This window comes from Nestor notabilis, unplaced genomic scaffold, assembly GCF_000696875.1.
Source record: "Nestor notabilis isolate BGI_N333 unplaced genomic scaffold, ASM69687v1 scaffold31218, whole genome shotgun sequence".
Classification (NCBI taxonomy): Eukaryota; Metazoa; Chordata; class Aves; order Psittaciformes; family Psittacidae; genus Nestor; species Nestor notabilis.
This window is the reverse complement of record NW_009939244.1, coordinates 67,390-88,915: the sequence shown is the minus strand read 5'-3', so window position 1 is coordinate 88,915 and position 21,526 is coordinate 67,390. Positions and strand designations below refer to the sequence as shown.

The following is a 21,526-nucleotide window of genomic DNA, read 5'->3' as shown; positions in this document are numbered from 1 at the left end:
CCCCCGTGATTGCACCTGTTTATTTCCATGTGAGAACTAGGGGACCTCAAATGAAAATGACAGGGAACTAGAAAAATCCTTTGGCAACTCTAAAACAGAACTTAAAACTTGTGTCCCCTCTGCCCCTCAGGAACTTCTTGACCCACAACTAGAATTTATGCTTCATTATTGCCCTTGTCCTGTGTTTGTCCTTAGCATGTGTGGCTGGTCAGTGTCCCTTACGGTCAGACTGATGCCTGATCTAGCAAAACGTAAAAGAAAAGGAGCTAATAAAAAAGAAACTGGAAAGAACTAAAATACCTGGAGAAGACAGCTAATGAGAAAATACAGGGCTTCTGTCCACCATTAGAAACAGGCTACAAAGCAAGCTGGCAACATCACTGATGTTCATGTAAATGCCAAAAGTCAGAAGTTTCATAGAATGGAATTTTATATAACTTCTAAAGTCTTGACAATCATATGTATAGATATATGTATATGTTTATGTGTGTGTATCTATAAAGTAAATTTCTGATCATTAGTCAGGATGAGATCTATGAGATTTTCAGTTCCTATGCTTAAATCAGAAATCTTCCATAGAAAGTCATATTTGTTTCTTATTCCACGGTATTATGACAGATTTAGAAAATGAAACAGTTGGTAGAAGTCTGCAAATGGTTATATGTATCCAAATATTGCTTTAGACAACAGAAAATGTGTTCTAAGAAAATGAATGTCTTTGTTTTATAGGTCTCTGGCCATCTGAGGAAGTGCTGGCTTACTACTGCCTGAAGCATAATGAAACATTCAGGTACAGAGTTCAACATAAAAAGATATTTTCCAATATGTTAGTTTTATTGTATCTGCATGGCAAAGATTGCTATGATTTAAGTCTTCAGATTAAATTTAAAATGTTCAAGGTGAAAGCATGTTGCTCTTAACAAAGAATTCTGAGCTGCCTTTGGGTACTAATATTGCACAGCAAGCTTTCTGCTATATGTCAAAGACTTTTGATTTCCACTCAAGGCGTTTTATTTCACTTTGATTTTTGGGAAACAAAAGTGAAGCGCCAATCGATCAGTACTGATTGTGAAGGTCAGGAAAAATAAGACGTTCTTTAAACTGACATCTGTTGAGAAAGCAAGCAAAATATTACCTGATAAGATACATAATAATCACTGCTTATAGCGATGTAGGAATGTATACCTGTATTTAAGTGTTGTAAAACAATTTTGACACATGCTGCACTTTTATTTGCTATTATTTTTTCACATTTTCTTGTAGAAAACAGTTATCGAGAAGACAGTTATCAAGGCTCCAATAGGAACACCTAAAAATAAAATCCATCCTGCATCCTCTCTCTTTCCCCTTGAGTATACAGAGCTTTGCACTTGGAAATCCTTGAAGTTTCATTGTCCAGAGGATGAATGGGGTGCAAGAAAAGCCATTGTAACAATGCATTTGGAGGCATAAATTGTGTTCTGAGTGAGGGTGCAAGGCTAATACCAAGTAAACCATCTTGGAGCAAGCAAAATCCTTCAGTCTGTGTACATACGGTGTTGGTAAAATAAGGAAGACCAAGCTATAAGTCTCTGCCTCTTGTACCAATGCTGAAAGGGTATCAGCTGTGAGCCGGTTTCTGCAGCTTTCTGAGTCCTATCTGAAATCAAAGACCTGGCACCAAAGCATACCCTGGTTCATTTCTACTCTGTCCACCACCTGAACAAAGCCCACCCAATTAGAAGAGGCAGCTAACATGCCTAACCTGGTAGCTGCAGCTCCTTCAAGTTTGGTGGGTGTGTGACTTTTGCTGCCATAGTGGTGTCCCTGTAGCACTTTGCTGTCCAGCTCCATGCTGTAGCTCATGTGGTCCGGTTGTTTTTAGAGGCTCTTCACAGCAAACCTCCCTGTGCTGCTCACTCAAAGGGTAGTTTCCTAGTTTGGGTATGCAAGCCTGGGCACTCAGAGACAGCAATCACTCAAACTTCCATGGAGGAAATGGGCAGTTGGTTTCTCAGAATTATGCCCTTTCAGAGGTTCGCTCGGAGTAGAGTTTCTTATTTTAATTCTCATTGATAAATGTCACTAAATATTACTTGAGAGATGGATATGGTTTTAAATATTTGCTAATAAGGGAACTTTGCACTGAAATAAATTATTTATATGCATAAAAGTATATATGTGTATATATGTGTGTTTATATGTATATAAATGTATGTATATGTTCATATATTATGAACATACAAATTTGGTTCCAAATGCACTAAAACCGCCACACTAGATACTTCCTGTGTTTATTTCAGTAAGCATGACTCTTACAAAGGATTAAGTGGCTTGTAAATCTTACATATATAACCATATGCATATATTTTTAATATATGAGATGTGTGCAGTTTAAAAAAAATAAAAACTTACGTGAGGAAAACCCTATAATCGTTTTATTTAAAGCACAAACTGCAAATTTCCCACATCTGTTTTATATTCTCATTGGGTTTATGTACAGCTTGTTCCTCTGAACTATGCCTGCCTTTTGTCCCATTTCCATTAAATAGGATAACTAGACTTTTTTCAAATAAAATTTGTGGAGTCTAAGAAAAATGAATCTATTCCAGACAGACAGGCAGCAAGAATTATTACACAGTCATACAGCATAGTCCACTGGCCTCAGTGAACAAAATATCAGCATCTGTATACTGATACTAATAGGGCTTCCTAGATGCTCTTCCTAAATATCACTGTCAAGTGAATAGGGAGGTAAAACTTTCACATAAAAAATAAATTTTCAAATGTTGATATTATAGGGGACAAGAAAAGATATTAAAAAAAAAATAATAATAAAAAAATCTGTTTAGCTGAAATTCCATTTAAATTCCATTTTCTGACTGTCAAAAATGTCTCAGCGGAAAGGTTTCTGCCAGCTGTAACAGTTGCCGCAGATTTAGCTATAAAGCAGCATGTTCCTAAACTGAGGCTCTGCCTTGCCCCAGACGCCGCTTCACGCAGTTTCGGCGCGGGGTCAGCATCCCTCCCTCCTCCCCTGGGGCAGGCCATGGCTCTGGAGGACATTCTTTGTGGCTCCCCCTGCAAGCTCCCATCCGGCACGCTTTCTGCGCCAAATTATATTTCAGATGCACGGCTTAATAACAGCACAGTATGGTCTAAGTTAAAAGCAGCCTTTCAGACCATGTATTCAGCCCTCTGCTCGGGCTCAGTTTAGGCTCTTGACGCTAACTTCGCTTAGTTTTCTGTGGCTTAACTGTTTGCTGTTCCCATCGTTGTTCATAACAGCATTGTTTGTAGGTCACTTGCAGTTTTAGGTGCTAATTGAAGGATCGGATTTCTTCATGTGTAATTGTTTTGTGGTATATGGCTTGTTTTAAAACTTTTCTCTTTTTAATATAGAAAGGCTTTTAGGCATAACTATATGGAGAGATATATAAATAATATTAATTTCCCCATTTACTTCTCTAACTGTTTTTGCAAGAATGAATGTGGATTAACATTGTTATCCTTTCCTAACAATTATCTTTCGCTACTCTAGCTAGTTTAGTTCTAAAAGACAGAGCCATTGACAAGGGAAAAAAGGGAACCTTCTCAGATTTTTCAGCTCAGCGGTGGTAATGTTGCACTGAACACTAATGAGGGAACCCCCACTGATTTGCCTGCTTTGTGACTTTTCTATTTCATAATTATTTTTAAAACGCAAAACGACATGAGGTAGCCTAGTCATGTCTCTACAACTTCCTGGTAGCTCGGTTCTTACTGCAGATGGCAATTTGTTCTTGTAACATATATGTCTCTCTGACCATTTTCATCTAATTTGTATGGGTTCTACCATTTCCTTTCTCTCTTTCAGGGACCTTGCTGTGTGTGAGCTAGGGGGTGGCATGACATGCTTGGCTGGGCTCATGGTAGGTCTTTTCTCAATTCCAATCCCATTCAGAGGAAGAAACAAAAGGAAAAATGTTCCAGTGCCTCCAACTGCTGGGTCAGAGAACTGTCAACAGCCTCAGCTGCGGTCAAGCTGCAGAGTCTTGAGAGACCTTCTAGATTGACTTGCTTTCGTATCATATTGATTTTATGGTTGCCTCGATGAGCAGAAACATTTTACCTCCGTGTAGTCAATATCTTTTGTTGTGACATTCCAGGCCACGTACGGTCTGTCTTTCATTGCCATAGCCGAAGCATTTTTTTTTTTCTGATTATAGTCCCATTTGCTAAGATACAGGAATAGCCTGGCGAATCACAGTTGGAGCACCATGATATAGCTGCTAATGTTTTGCCTGCATTATTACACCAACAAACATGATCCAGAGCTCTCGGTAATTAGATTCTTTTGAATTAGATTGGCCATTCAGGAGAGTCGTTCACCATTCTCTGGGTTCTGAGTCATGTATTCAGGAGATATTATGTAGCAGTGCAGTGCATTAGACAAGTTTTTATGTCTCTACAAATAAAAGCATATTGTTACACTGATTGGCATTTGACAAACCTGTCGCTCTTATACAATGTGTCGAGGTTACAGCCCAATGTGCGAGCATGTCAAAGCTCACAAAAAAATTACCCTTACAAAGCCATCTGCCTGCAATGCAAAGTTATATGAAGGGCATCAGGCAGTCAGACAGAAGCAAGCTGAAAGGCAGAGTGACAGCCTTGTATGATGGCTCTACTAGATAAACAGAAGCCCGCAAATGAAAGCCTCTCAGAATACCATCATCGGCTGTCACAATGCAATTACGGAACAGAATGATAGCAAGATAGAGGCTCCCGCAAATGGAATGATAAAAGTATTGACTGATTTGATTGAATGATTAAAATAATGCAGACATAAAATGAAAAAAGATTGAAGATTGTTACAGAGAAATAGGTGAGGAAGCATGATACTGAAGGCTTGTCACTCCTGTCTTCACTTCCACACAGACAAGCATATTTGCTCATTGTTTGCTGTGCTCTTTTTTTCAGGTTGCTATTTCTGCAGATGTCAAAGAAGTTCTGTTAACTGATGGAAATGAAAAGGCCATCAAAAGTATCCTTATTCAGATAGAAAACTCGTTTGTTGTGCTCGTTCCTTTTTACTGGCTGAGTAACAATCGATATAAAGACAGACAGCATGGGGTATATTAAGAAAAAGTCCCCACATAAGTTATGAAAAAATAGATGTAGAATATGTTGAACAGAGCTACAGCTTCCCTCACAATAAATGCCACTTTTTCTTCTTTAATTAAAAATGTAAGTGTTGGTATAGAGCAAGTACAGTAGTAAATATTTGCCTCGTGGTTGAGTGCTGAAAGATTCCTACTGTGTATGCTCCACGTTAGAGGAGGTATAGCAGTGAATCAAATCATTAGCTCCCCTTCATATATCCATTTTGCATGGGAACTGGATTTATTTTTTATTTTTTTATACTTTCAGATACTAGCCTCTTAAAGCATACCCAGTATTTGTATATTGTCATAGCTTATCCAGTGTATATTGAAATGCATGGCTTCATTGATGTTGCGAAGTTATAACTGCGTACAAATTACTCATTTAGTGTGCTTAATCAGTTATCAATTTATCATTGTTTCTCTTGATGTAAGATTGTAAAACTGCTCTGTCCCTTAAAGAAAGTATTTTATTAGATTTCCTGTATTAGAATAAATTGCTATTATGCACTTCTAATATGAATATGTAGTTCAGAAAATTGAACTGGACTTTGGCTAAGCAAGAGAATGAGTGAGCATTAATTTGTGGCCACATTAAATATCAGCGCAGAACAAGAACAGATATATACAGTGAATACTAATAGCCCTTAGAAATTGAGGGGGGGGGGGGAAAGGAAGATATCTATTTGCTTTTGTTCCTTGGTAATCTTTCCATTTGCATTTTAAGGGAGACTAGTTTTTCAGGTTTTGGCCAGTGCATCATCAGAATTATTTAGATTTGAATTTTGTGTGTATTCGAGAGCTAACGAGTACTTAGTGGAAAAAAATAAGTTAAATGAGTTCGTGATTTAAAAAAATTGCAGTTGCTGACTTTGCAGTGCAGTAACATTAGGTACTACCTTTAAGAAGACATTCTCAGGGGTAACTGAGGTAACTATAATTACATACAACACTGTAACAATTTAATGGAAAAACATCCAATCCTAGATCATATCTTTTAAAACTTGAGGGAAGCTTGAAAATGCAAGTTCTCAGTTGTGGCCCAGGGATTTTTATTTTGTTAAATTCTAGTTCGTTATACTCCTGTCTGCAAGAGGAAGTATTCATTATTCTGTGTATTTTAATCAGCATCACCCCTTCCAGCCTTTCTTCTATGTCATTATGAAGTTGAAAATGTAGGAGAAAAAAGTGTTTCAAAACTAGCCTAACAAAACAAAACCATGTTTTATAGAGGGACAGGTATTTAACAAAAGGTCATTTTACCCACAGGAAGCTTCAGGTGAGCTCAGTAATCATCAACTCAGCACATATCTTGCAAAGCAGATTCCATAAACATACCTGAACTTTTTTGAAATTTAGAAGTCTTCTATAACAAGGAAAATTGGAGAGTGCTAAAAGTATTGACTCAGTCTTTGGAATTAAACAAATTAAAGTGCTTTCAGTCCTGAAAAAGATACTGTTAATGTCCTCTAATTAACACACCTTAGTTTTTCACAGCATGTTTTAGGAATATCTTTTATTTCCAGAAGTCTTACAAGAACTCTTCATCTGTATTCACTCACTGAATCCCTTTCAGACAAACGATTGGTGGAAGGCTCTAACAGGAATTTATTTTTCTTTTTTAACATTTGCTGCTCTGAAGGCTCAGCATTCAAAGTGCTTTTATTGTGTTGGATTTTACAATAGGCTTAATATTAGCAGGGTGCCAAAGTGCAGCAGACTAAGAACTTTACAGTGTAGGTGGATTGTATTCTTAAAAGTGCATGTAATAAAATTTATCTTGCATTTTATGTGTTTTATGAACCTTAGTAGTGATTTTATGATCTGTCTTATGGTAATTTTCTTTTGTATTCTATTCTATAGTAACTGGCTATAACAGAAGTTTAGGCTAAATTTAAATCTGTTCCAGCCATGCCATACTCACTGAAAACAGTAAGAATTTTGAGTGTAATTGGTAATAATAATTGCCCCCAAATGCCACAGACTAAAATAATGTATTTCTGCTAATTTTTATTATTTCTGATGGTATTTTTTTAATTATTTAGCATACCAAATTAAATTAATGTGGGATAAAACACTGTTTTCCTTTCTAGATTCTGCTCTTCAGGAATAGTTAATGCCTAGTATTATGCTTTTTATGTAGGTATTATAGATTAAAATAATCTTGTTTAAAAATTACTGTTTACATCATGCCTTTAAATTTCTTAGGAAGCTTAAATTACATGCCAGTCATACTATAATATCCAAAAATTACTTTCCAAAAAGTAAAAGTGGTTGTCAACAAAAAGGAAAAAAAATGACTGTCAGAAGCCAGGAAATCACCAAGCAAGCCTGCTAATTATTCTTAATGGGCAAGATGAGCACATTAAGAAACAAATGAATACATCAGTGAAATGTAATTGAAAATCGACCTGGCAATAGTGCATTGCATCTGAGAATCTGCCTTTGTATTATCATCATCATCATAATTATTGTTGTTTTTGTTGTTGTTATCGTTATTCAGTGAGCGTAACTAACAGCTTTGCTTTGTGAAGTCTCAGGCTTTTGAGGGTTTGATTTTTCTTTTAATTTTTGACATTCTTTGTATTATTCTCCATTTCTTACTGCCACATGAAGCATTCACTGTGTATGTTTTCAATATCTACATTAGGATATGTTATTGAAATATTACAAGATAAAACATTTTATGAATATGTTAATTTCAAATTCGTTGTTGTCATTTTAACCATTTCACTGTGAAATATATAGCTGCATTTTATATTAATCAATGGTCTTATGCATGAGGTTTATGGAAGTTTTTTAAAGGATATTATTATTTGAGTTACTAATCCATTTAAAAGACTTCACTCCAACTCACTCCTTGTGCTTATCATGGCCAGGTTTTAATTGATTAACAGATCATTTATATTGCAAAATCAATAAAATAAAGACAGATGTTATTGCTTTTTCAGCTTCATTCAAAACTTTGTCATTGGTTTAGTGTGGTTTATCACTCAGGATTATTTAGATAAAGAAAGTATTAAAAAGAAAATGACAGTGAATATTCAAGTGAATAATAAAGATATGCATAGGCAAAGTTATCAGATTCATTCCCCTTTGTAATTTTGGGTGATGCACATTCAGATACATTTTTCCAACTTAGGTAGTATCTATGACATAGTCATGAACAACAAATTCTGTTTCCTCAGAACACTGGAAGCATCTATACTTGGTTTGACACATCCAAATCCAAGAATGAGGTTAATTCTTAGTAAAAGTTATCTTCTGTTTCAGAGAGGCTGTGTACCTTCTGCCTTCGCTCTGTTTCATGCCATGCACTAGTGACTTGAACTACTGTCTGAAAGCATCAATAATACAAAACATTGTTGCAGTGTGCTATAATGACCGTTAAAATATAGTGTATGGATCTTTCAAGAGTCCTGGGAAATTTAGGTTAGAAAGGTCATGTTCAGCCCGAATGCCTGAAGACATGCGCTCATAAATTATTTTAAAAAGCTAATGTTAACATGTTTACAGCAATTATTAATAGTTTGTCTCAGTTACATAATTTAAGTGCAGTGTAGCTAATTTTTCAACGGTGTTACTTCTGACTCTTCTTAAAACGAGCATGCTTTGTTCATGGAATTATTTATGCCTTCCTTTTGCTTCACAGGTATAGGACATTCATTACAACTTCTCAGTGCATATTGTAGAAGAGATTTTAAAAAGGCACGTCCAAACCACAGAGATTTGTTTAAACCAGTTTTCTGTCAGTTTTCCATTTCTGGTTTTTGGCTTCACATAATATCAGTTGTCTTTTCTTTTACATTGTTTGGATAGAGGCTTTCCTAAAATAACTTTTCTTAAATAGCCAACTGTGTTATGAAGGCCAAATATGTGATTTCAGCAAAGCAAATAAAAAGATACAGTGATATTTTAAATGAGCCTGACACTAGTGTTCCATTTTCCTATAAAAACACTTGCAAAGAATTCATCATATTTTGAGCACCTAGAAACATCTCCTAATTAGCATCAGATTTCCTTAAATATTGACATCTTTACCAAAAATATACATTTGAGATAGTTTTTTTATATTTGAGAGCAAATCATTTAAGTATGTATGGATTCACACTGGGTGACATTTAGTATTCTCACAGTTTTTAGTTACTTGCTACACCTTTTCCTTCCAATGGCATCTTGCTAACCACAAATTATTAGAAAGGTTATCTTTCTAGGCATAGATGATTGGGCACAGCTTCCCTTAAAACTCTTCACTGACAGCCCTTGCTTTGGTCTGCCTGAATGGCTACCCAAATTTGTTACCTGGTCTTCCAAACCCACAGAAGCTGAGACATGAGGCTGGGGTGCTGTTGCAGTACCTATGGGGAAGAAAAGGCATTTATTGTTTTCCACTATCTTTTATGGTGGTTCCAAACCATTCTCAAGAAAGCAAATGGATTAGAAACTCCCTTGCCTAAAGGTTAAGGTGCTCCTGTTGTGTACTGGATTTCTTATGTTTGTAAGCAACAGTTGCCTTTATGTGTACATAAGGTATGGGAAGTCTTTTTCAGTTCCCTGTATGGCTACAGGACTAGCAGTTCTTTAACTGTAGACAGTAGAGATAGGCAACAAGAGCAAGTTGCTGTATAGATATATATGGCTGATGTGCTGGAGTGACAATGTAAAATTTATGCTTCTGACTCTTGGCACAGATTAAAAAGACTAAACAGATCAAAGACATTATGAAAGTATTAGCAATGGAAAATAGTATTTTTATTACTGATCAAATTTTGTGGATAATTCTTAACAAATATTCTGCAGATGTAAATGAGATCATCAGAAGAAACCAAAATGCAGGAGTATTTAAGGCTCAGAAAGTGTCAAGCTGGTAAGATTTTACTAAACTGTTTTGCTGATTCTTGCATGTCATTGTGTATTTAATATGAAACATGTTCAAAGCTGTGAAATTGTGACCTATACCATTGATACTGACACAGATGTATGTACAAATGGGTAAGTTATACAAGACAGGAATTTGGAAGTGTTAAAAAATAAATGCTTCTTAACATAGCTAATACAGTATGATTTATCTTGGTGACATAAGCTATCCATCGTATTTTTTTTTTTTTTACATATGCTATGTCTCTTCAAGCTGTGGTTTAGTGCATGGTTGAAATTTGACTGCTTCAGAATCAACATTATTCATTGTACTGAGTATGAGGCTTTGGGATGAATGTATCTAAATCACTGGTAGGTTTCATTTTAAATAGCTCTGAGAATTCAGGATGGGAACAAATCCCATTTGCCCTTGGGGTGGATGTTGTTGGAGTATCCATGGGAGATGTTTTGGTCACCCTGTCTGTACAATCAATATTTTGTTGTCGCTGCAAAAACAGACGGGGGGAGTATGAGAACCAGGTGCAGCATGCTGAGGCTCTTTCCTCATTGACTATGTCCTAAGGTGCAGGGTGCACCCAGAATTTTTGTCATACTGCACCAGCTCTGTTGTCTCCAAGTTATCCCCCTAGGCATGCTTTGGAGGGTGAGTATTGTAGAGGTTCAGAGAATTCAGTTTCAGATCATTTCCAGAACCCTTCCTGACCCACCCTGTAGTAGGTGGTGCCACTGTGGTTAGCTGTTTAACTGTGTATTTCATTGAGGCATCTGCAGGTGCAGTATGATCTGGGAACAGCTGAAAATTTGAAGTGTGTTCGTATCTTGTAGTATTTGAAAATTGTAAAGTACTTCATATTCATGGTATAGGGTTAAGAATTAGAATATGCTTAGAGATGGCTACCTAAAAGCCAATAGTGCCCTCTTATTTGTGTGTCTGAATCTTCCTTTTTTTTTTTTGGATGATTCCCATTCCAGAAGGGCTCTCAGTCCTTCTCAAAGTGGCAAAAGTAAAGCTGTAAAAGGGCCGAGAAAGGCAAGCTGTTACAGCAGAATAAGCTTATTAACATAGAGGGTTAAACCCATACAATTTTAATGGCTATCGTTCACATCATTTATCCCTATGCTTATGCAGCCATTCTGTGTAGAGAAGTTCTTTTAAGTGAGCACTTAGGGTTAGAAAAATTCTGCCTTCATTAGGGTGTACGTGCATATAACTTAGAGATATATCTCTGCATCCTAATAAGTGCCTGCCAAGTAGACAAAGGCCACACGGGCCCCAGGAATGGTCTTTCAGGTTCCGTTCGCTGAAGGCTTCTTGTGAGCAGCATCAGATCTCATCCCTGCTGAGGAGAGGCTGTATGGTACATCCATCCAGAAGCTTAGATGTTGTAGATTTCCAATTGCCATGTATTTTATATGAAATTTCAGATTTCATCCCTTGTCAAGACTTCAAACCTGGTCTTTTAGATATCAATCAAAAGCACATTTTCTACCCTGTCCTCATTTACATTTATCTAATGCTTAAGGTCATTTGTGATCATTTGAGTGTATTTCAGCATATGGAATCAGTGAATAATAGATTTCAGTCTCACGCTGTGAAGAAAGATTGTGTTTTTACAAGACATGATGTTGTTTACTGGGTGTTAATAATCACTAATTAATAAACATATCTAGACATCATAAAATGTTGCATTTTAAGGAGTAAAAATGTCAAGTGTTTAACTTCATGAGTGCAATAACATTGGGGGCCTTATTTGTGTAAATAAAATAATTAAATTACAAAATAAAGTGAAGTACTATAGGCTCATTATAATAAACACATAATTTGATTTTTAATTCTACATTCTTAAGGCTTTTGCAGATTTGTTGTAACAGTGTAAAGTTTTATAAAACAGATATTCAAATGACTCTCTAAGCCTCAAAATAATGGTCATCTTGCATTTCTCTATCATATACAGTAATAGTTTTTTTCTCCTGTCAAAATTAAGGTTATGCTCTGCTTAGTTACTTGAGAAGTGCTAATGGATGGATCAGTCCTTCAGATTCAGTAATGACGTGATGAAGCAATAACAAAGTTATTTGATCACTTCTCAAGGCCTTGAACAAACTAAAAGGCTGATGTAAATCTGAAAAATGTAACCCTGATTCACTTTTCCTACAATCGAAATTGTATATATAATGATAATGGGGGGGGGGGGGGAACCCACAAGAAAATGTAGTGCTTTGTAGAGAAGAATGCAACACTGGCATGCGAAGTGACATGAGGTGACTTCTTTTACATTGATCAGAGCAGGTAGATGAGTATAGTGATAATATTTAAGTGACTTAGTGCAACACGAATCTGGAGAAAGCATGTTGCTCATTTAAACATATAATTTAAACTGTCCACTCTTGCAACTTTGCACAGTGTCCAGTGTAAAGTTTCAAGATTCTTTCCATATAAAAGATAATTCAGAATAGACCCTTCTCACTGCACCTTCATCTCTCATCAGGATCTTGTGCTCTTTTCCTTACACATGGAGCAGAAATTATCAATATGATAATCAGTTTGTAACTGTTCCAGACATTCAAGTCTGGACTTGGAAAATATGCCAAAACATGTGTGGAGCAAAAAGGAACAATCCAGTATCAGCCAAGAGAAGTTAGATTAGGACAACTTGCCATATATTTATTTATTTAGATTTATACAAAATGCAGTAAACAAGCACTTATCTAGCTCTCTGCCAACTCTTGATTATTGCTTAAAAATACTGTAATGTAAGCCAAACTGGCAGTTTGTCATTATGTGCTATAATGTAATAATAGATATTTAGTAAATAGTTTACTTCAGCGGTGGATATACAATTCCATTTTATTTTTAGCGTCCATGAGTATGTTCAGAATTTCTTGCTTATGCTTACTGGAAATAGGTACAGTAATGCCACTGAGTTACTAATAATGACTGGCCATACTAAGGTGTATTAATACCAAGTATGGGTTTGACAATTATTTTTTTTTTTGCAGTTCAAAAATTATCCATGAATCACATTGTATGCCCCATAACTTAAGCTATGAGTTATCCTGATAGCAGTCATCTGTACCATCAACTGTTAATTTGACATGCATTATATCATTGTTTTGAATATGTCCACCGATGATTAAATTAGCATTAACAAAGTCAAGGAATCTCTGCTCTTTTTCTTCTTTTAATTTTAGTGTGAAAATCTTCCTGAAGCAGGGACTTGGATAGTAGAATTTGTTGTTATTACAAATGTGATGAAAAATCTTTATCAAACAGGAAGGCTTGCAGTATATTCTAAAGGTTAACAGACTCTGTCTTCCCTACCAGGGAATTTGTCCTTCCATCAGATTCCCTTGTCTGGGAAGACTGAAAGTGTTAAGAGCAGAATTTGTATACTTATTGCTGATATGGGACCTATGAATTTTAGCTGTGGATGAGTCTATTGTTTGGCTGAGAGTTGCCTTGGAGAGATTACATTCCACATAAGAGTGTAAACAAGTACATGGAGAAATGCATGTGGTGTGATGCACCTTTTGATTTAATTACTAATAATGTATCAGGTATTTTGTTCATTCAGTGGTCAACATTAGAATCCACATCAAGAATGTATAACTACATGACCAAAAGTGACAACTCCTTCTCTGTAAAGTTTAACAAATAAGTTATAATCTTATCCAAGAATTTAGTGTTCCTTACAAATGTAATGAATTTATAAGCTTCTAGAATTAAACCTAAAAAGAAAATCTTCTAAAGACTAAATGGCATCAGTGTAGTAGTGGATGTCTCAATGATAAAGCACTGAATTATAGCATCCTCATTCCGTTCTTACATTAATTACCTCTTTCTCTGTAAACTGTCAACATCTGAATATTTTATCTTACTGCAACGTTCTTCAAATTTTCCATCTTTCTGATTTCAACTGATTTTGCAACAGGTTACCTCAGTGTAGGACAGCCTTAATAAAGACTCTCTCTGTTTTCATTTATCAAAATGTTCCGTATGTTGCTAAATTCAAGCTTTTTGAAGACATATTTATTGAACTTGTGTTTGTCAGCTTAGCAACCCTAAAGGAATCCCTTTCTTCCAACTACTTTTCCAGTCTCCTCATGTAACACTCTTCCATGACGGCATCTATTAGCAAGGAGGAAGCTGCCAAAAGGAATGTTTCCTGCTCTTTGGTAAAGAAGAAAAGGCTCTGGTTCCCATTCTCTTAATTTGATCACTTTATGTATGTGTGGGAAGAAGTAATGAACAGTCTGCCTGTTCATGCCCATTGTGAATTTGTAGCACTCTTACCAAAGAAAACCAACTCAGGTGGAAATCGTTTCCATACCTCTGATCATACTGTATTTAGTTCTGCTACTTAACCATCCAGGACTCTTCCCCAGTTGCTGTCTACTTTCCTTAAATTTTGTTGGTGAGGGTCTTTGCCAGTAGTCTTTGGAATCAGAAGCAGCTTGTGTTACCCAGACCCTTATCTGAATACTTGCTGACACCTTTGAAGAGCTCAAGGTTTATAAAGCAGGACTGCCTTTTACAGAAGACACATCAAAAAAGGCTTCTCGTCTAGAGTGAAATGAATTCTTTGTACTCATGCAAAGAATTAATTTCACATCTCTGAAATGTTATCCTCTCTGATTGCTAATTCTACGTCCTTATTATCCTGGCAGGAATATTTAGAAAAAAAGAAAGAGTACACTCATTTTTGGCCTGTCTAATTTTATTATTATATTTAATTTTCAACATTTCTGATCCTTTCTTTCTTTGGGTTCAGTTTTTGGAGGAATGACATCTTGTTTCAAATAATCTTTTTTTACCATTTGGTCATACCAGCTGACTTTCACCAACTTCCAAGCCTCTCCTGTCTGTGTATTTCACCCCATTATGTTGACTTAATAGAGTTGCAATTTATTTTAAATTGCACTGTAGTTTCATCTACCTTCTTTATACGACCACATAAGAATATATAAAGAGAGAAAAAATTAAAAGATAGCAAGCTTTGTAGAGGATTTTCTAGGTGTTTGGAAGAACAGAGAGAAAAGCTAGGTCCTAGCTAAAAGTATAGTATTGCATTATTTTATGTAAATCTTGCTCAAATCCTTGTCTATTTTGTTATACTCTCTGATTAGCTTAAAAAAACATGCTTTTGGTGAAACTATTCTTCTTGTACTTTCTTGCACTGGACAGACTAGGTGGAGACCACTGATATGAAAGAACTTACATCCTTCTTACTAGGGCTTTAAAGGAAAATATCCATGAGAAGTTAGAATCAAAGTTTATTTATTTTATCCCTATGCTCTTTTGGGTATTCATCTTTTTAGCCAACTTTTACAGTGTGTCCGTTTACATTTTACAATGTTGTTACTGTTGAATCTTTGTCTACCCTTCCTTGTCTGCCTTGGCTCTACCTTAATAGGCAGTCATCGAGTACCTTTTGCACACTTTCTTATTCACAGGCGCTCTTGGCTAATCTTTGCCACAGACATAGGAAAGTTGGAACAAACTTTAAATTTTGACAAAATGATGCTTTATAGTGTTATCTTTAATTCATTAATCTTCAATTAATATTCAGTTATTCAAACATTAACCAAGGATACTGAAAATGAATGGGGTTCAGGAAAAAGACTTAAGAGTGAATCAGGGTCTGGAAATGAGATAGTTAAATAGCTCTGTTTACTTAACTTGTCAAAGAAATGACTTGATTGTTAAGAAATGAATTGATTTTGATCTGAAAGCCTCGTGGGGGAAAAAAAATCTTTAATAGAAGATCACTCTTTAATCTAGCTTACAAGTACCTAATAAGATGTAGAAATTGAAGCTAGACAAATTCAGTCTAGAAAAAAATGAGATTTGACAGAATGATAATACAGTAGAACATCTTTCCATGGGAAGTGGTAGTTTCTTAAGCAGTGAATATGTTTAAATCAAGTTCAATATCTTTCTGAAATGTGTATTAATTTCCTGAGATACATGGGCTTGATACAGAAATTTGCAATCTTGAGTGTTTATTGTGGTCCCTTCTGCCCTCAGAATTTAAGCATCTGTGAATTACAGCTTTTCTGCTCTTTTTCATTTTTCCTCCAATTCAGTCCTTCTGGACCTGCCTAGTTTGCTTCACATTCTTTGGTTTTTTTCTTCTTGTTCCCTTGATTATCCTCCTCATATTCATTGATAGACTATTTTCCAGAGAGAAAGAAATTGCCTTCTTTTCCTTCATGAAACAAAGTTTTACAAAGCTTTCATTCACTGATCCTACCAGTAAGGTTGTGCCACATGTGCTTATGATGTCTTGCATTTTGAAATTATGTCTTTTTTTTTTTTTAAAAAAACATACCAGTCTGAATTAGAATGTGAAAACTATTCATTTTGTGTGTAATGTACTACATGGACCTTGCTAAAAACAGTAGTCAGTATCCTAAATAAAAACTGAATTAGAATGTACTGATGTAGAGGAGGGATGTGAAAAGGCAAATTCACAAACACCAGTGGTATTTTTTTATTAACAACATTTTTACGCAAGATATTCTTACTGAATGTGCTGAGTGTTGGGCTGTGATGTGTTACAAAATGCAAAACTTTATTCTGCGACAGTTGTATTTACGTGCAGTGTATTTATTATGTCCCAAAAATTTAGCAGCTTTTGGTATGCAGCAAATGTGTAAGTGTTAGAACTGTTATTTTTGAAGACAAAACTGTAATGTTCCCATCTGAATTTCAGTAAAATACGTTGTACAGAATAAGAGAGAAAAAATATGTTCTAAGAATAAGGAATAAAGGAAGCATGTAACTTTATCACACACTTTTAAAAAGGAAATTTTAGGCAGGAAAACCTAGATAGAATCATAGAATTGCAAGGTATCTGAAGTTAGAAGGGACGGATAGATGTTTTTGGTGTTTTTTCTTCTTTTGCATTACCACATTAATGAGATATGTTTCATCATGAATTGTTGTACCAAGCATTGTAGAAACACAGAGCAAAAAGGCAGTTTCTGTTAGACTCTATGGTCTGAGACTACAGATAGATAATGGTGAGAAGGACAGGAAGGATAACTGCAGTTAGCATAAGTGACAGAGTTGGAGGCACAAGAGCAGCCTAGCCTCTTTTCAGTTTTTGTAGGTGCTTTTTTAAAGTAATTTTGAGGATAATGAAGTATGTTTGTGAATGTTCATGGATAGCATGGTGGAAGAAGATTTTAAAGCCACTTTCTTGAAAAGTGGAAGATGTGGGCTGATTAAAGAGTAGACTTGTCCTTTCAATATTGAATGAAAGAATAAAAATAGGGAAGTGAACTCTTGTGAAGCATTTGGAAAAGGAGACTTGCAACTTACCTGGAGGAGTACAAATAGAAAGGTGACAAGATCAGGGTTGTAGGCAAGAAAAACGATCTTTACGGCAGTCTACTGAGAAAATATTAATAGGGCAAGACTGCATTTTCTTGAGTCTACCTCTCTAAGAACAGAGAGAACAATATTGTGATTTGTTTAGATACAAGTGATGATGACATGGTCAAGAGTTTAAGTTGTGTGGCTAGATAAGAAGCTTCTTAGAGGTGCTATGCAGAGTGAATAAGCAAAATCTGAACAGAGCTGAGATATGCAAATATAGAGGAAGGTCTGAGCTAAGTGTAGATTACAGATTAGAGTTAGTGGTTATGTCCAAAGTGATGAAGAAAAGGTGGTAACAACAATGCCTTGTTGTACTTTAGAGGTTATCAGCTTCTCACTCACTGAGGCTGTGAAAAATACAGAGTTGTGAGTGGATACACAGTGTGAAGTATAAAAATGGGTAGCTGGGTTTAGCTTTTATGGATGACATAGCCCAGAAGTAAAATTCAGAGGGACAGGTTGAGGTGGAACATTGTGAAATTATCAGAAATGTGGGAAAGGTCTGAAGATAATCTTTGGAAGAGAACATTGGGAAAAAAAAAAAACCAGGAAGAAACGATTTAAAAACACAGACAGAAAATAGTGAAATTATAAATTCTAATGAATAGCAAGATTTTACTGGACTAAAGAGAGAAGGATCGAGAAGAATGAGTATAAAGTACAAATTTAGAGCAGTAGAGTTTGACAAAGATAGATAAACAATGCGGAAGTTGCCAAAACCTGCAAGAAGATTGTTAGAAGGAAATGTCCATCAGAAATTGTAAATATCACATTCAAACTGCTTAGAAATTTGAGAGGAAAGGGAGAATGGTTAATGCTACATACCTTGTAGTTGAAAACTTAACCTTGGTCCATTCAAACCATGGTCTGCACTGTAGAGAATGAGATAATGGATAAGAATACAAGCAAAGTGAAGCAGTAAAGGTAAAAAAGGCAGAGGTGAAAGAAGGGGGAGAAATAAGAGCAACCTAATGAGAACACAATGAGAAAGATGGGGAAATTATAGTAAGTAAATGTGCAAGACTCCTCAGAGGAGCTGTAATGATAGGTGTACGTATTGCCTCTTTCGCTAGATTAAAATCCATCTTCTTGATCTTCATACAAAACTAAGGAATCTCAAACAAAGATCAAGGTGTGGAGAAACATCCTGATGATGCCTTTTGTTAATGTGTTAATGAACTTGCTTGGTTAATGTTATAGAAAAAGTCATATAAAGCCCCAGACAAAATCTTCTACCTGAACCTGTATGCTTCCCAATGATAATGCTTTTCAAAGCATGAAGCCTAAATTAAAATATGAAAAGAAGAGGTGGGTAGATGGGGGTTCTTGGTAGCTGTTCATCTGCTAAGTGGGACAATTTTTTTTTATCTTTATTGAAACTACTAATACATTTTGAAGCAAGTAAAGCTTTTGTGTCTTTTGTCCTTTCTTCTAATTTTGATTTTTTGTCTTTATCTGCACAACTACTTTTCTGCTAACTGGAGAGCTACTCTAGCCTATGCCATTCATCATAAGAACATTTCAGAGGGACTTGGAAATGTTTCAAGTTTTAACAATCAGAGTCTTAACCTGTTTTTTCTCATGTAAGTTACCTGCCTGGGCACACTAGGAAGACAAACACTGAATAACAGAAGTTGAATAATAATAGTAATGAGGAATTTTGCATGAGAAATAAAAACCTGGTAAAATCAGGTCTTTTGCTGTAGATTGCTGAGATATTTTACAAGTGTAAGAAAGAGTGTCGACATTTGTCAGGCTATCCTCCATAAATTAGAATGTACAGGGGAAGTGCAGCCTTGACTGCCATAACTATCACTGCAGCATTTGCTATTTCGTTGTGCTTTTTATCTTTTGAAATACGAGGGGATATTTGGGGGTATATTGGTAGTACTTAAAGTGTCTATTTTCTTAGTTGATCTTTTTGTTCAATTATCATTATAATACTTTTTATCTTGACCTAATCACATTTTCTGGCTTCTCAATTTAAAATATAAATTGGGGAGGAGGAGAGGGAGGGAATTGATTGTTTTTGTTGTGTGTTGTTTGCTGGTCTTAAAAACAAAAATTTTTTTTTTAATGAATTTGTTGCTTTAGAATAGTGTAAGGTTGACAGCCCAGGAAACTGAAGTGTCAGTACTTATTTTCTCAGACTATTTCAATAGTGTGCTTTATCCCTGACCTGGAAAAGCCACCTCTGCATGTGAGAGGATAGTTCATTTTCCATACCTCATTCAGTCCTTGTCCTTTTTGCTAGGACTATCAATCATCAAGATTGCTAATTATAGTAATAGGTTTGTGACGTGGGTACTTTTCTTCTGAAAACTGATCAAATTCATTTGATACAGGCCATAAAAGCAGCCATTAGCAGGTACCAAGTTTCAGCCACCATCAGTTTGACCTAAGTAGTAGCTGAACAGTGCAGTAGTGGTTTTCCTTCACATCCTATTTATTTTTTTCAATGTTCTTGTTGCAAAAAAAAAAAGCTCCCAAGCTGTTTTATATTTCCTGTGGGATCAGATCCTTTTCTGCTGAAACTGAGTTACCTATTTTCAATTGCAAGAAACTAAACCTGCATGAGTTAAATAAGCCAGCACAAAATAACGTCAAGGGTGAGCTTTACACAGGCTTTGTTTGGTTTGTGTTTGGGTTTGTTTTGGGGCTTTTTTAACAAAAAAGCCATTGATTGTGTGGGTTGGACAGAAATACAGAATAAAGCACATCTTTGCAATTCATAAATTTTTTTCAGCTATTTGTACTGTAGCATCTTCAAAAGAAAGGTTTAAAAGTATTATGGCTTTAAAACTTAGTTTGCTGGAAGAAAAGTGGCTTTTGAAAAACGTGGATTATGTCCACTGATTTAGCATCACTGGAAAGGGAATAAGAGGAAAATATTAACAAGACTTGCATTTTTTTCATGTTGGCACTCAACATGATACTTAGGGATTTAAAGACTTTGTGGTATGGTATTTTTACACTTATGTCTATATTTTTTAAGGAAGCTTCATAAAGACTGAGGTTTTCAGATTTCTGTTGCTAACACTCTTCTGGGTTTCCTAGCAGTGCTTTTCTTTAAATGGAAATGCAATCAGCTTGTACTTCATGGTGCCTTCGGTATTTCTTTCAGGTCTGACCAGTAAAGTCCAAGAGCTATGTCCTCAATAATCCCTGTTAAAATTACTGTTTCTCACCCCTTTACTACATATAGATATGTGCACTTACTTACACATATATATATCTTTACCTTTCTCAGATTTGTTTTGCAATATCAGCGGATTTTTCTGTATTTCACACTCAGGAATTGTGTTTGGATTACAAGAATTTGTATGGCTATGTGGTGGTGTTTATATACATACTGACTCTGATTCATTGCTTTCATTAGCACTAGAATTCAAAATAGCTGATTCTGATATCAGTGTTAATGATGTAATAATGCTGACTCTGAGCAGAATCCTTTCTGATTCCCTAATATGCAGGGGCATGCCTGCTTTACTGGTGCAGGTGCAGATTTTGATTGCACTTCATGCGAATCTGTGGAAGCATTAAATGGATAATTGTGTAGATGGTAGCCCAAACTTAGCTAGCAAAACAGTTTTGGAGGTTGCAGCCAGTACTGAGCTTCATGTACCCTGGCTGCACTTCCCTTAATAGTCATGCTTGCACTTGGCTAAAGATAGCATGGATAAATATGTACAGCTTGTAGCTGCATCTCTCCCACCGGTGTGCATACATCCAGAGAGAGATCAGAGTCCTGTTGGTATTTATCTTATAGAAATTGTCTATAGTTTACATGGTTATTTCAAGAGAGGAATTAAGATTTTCTTGTGCCTTTTGAAAATATATTGCAAAGTTGATTTTGAAGATCCTGTGTGTAAATTTATTATAGGCGTTTGCATAATAACCATGTCTTTCAAAATGCAACTTTACTGAAGCTGGAGACCAAGAGTAGCCCTGGTGCTAGATCAGGAAAATGGAGGAGGACTGGCTTATGGGGCCCTTAGTTCACTTCTTCTAACAGCACACATGCCAGTCACGTTGCACCACTGCTCATGCTCCTGGCAACTTGTCAATTCCATATTTTGCTCACCATTATGGTTTCTGAGCTTTTACCTGCCCACACAAACTCCTTTGTGCCTACAGTAGG

General features: G+C 35.8%; 1 protein-coding gene across 1 annotated transcript in view; it reads left to right on the top strand.

Annotated features, from left to right (window-relative positions):
- Positions 1-729: 729 nt before the first annotated feature.
- CAMKMT (calmodulin-lysine N-methyltransferase) overlaps positions 730-21,526 on the top strand; it is a gene marked incomplete at its 5' end in the record, with an annotated part of 42,484 nt that continues 21,687 nt past the window's right edge. The window contains 4 exons of the mRNA XM_010019755.1: positions 730-790; positions 3,836-3,890; positions 4,942-5,005; positions 9,924-9,990. Coding sequence (XP_010018057.1) covers positions 730-790; positions 3,836-3,890; positions 4,942-5,005; positions 9,924-9,990 — 247 coding nt within the window. The remainder of the gene's footprint in view (positions 791-3,835; positions 3,891-4,941; positions 5,006-9,923; positions 9,991-21,526) is intronic.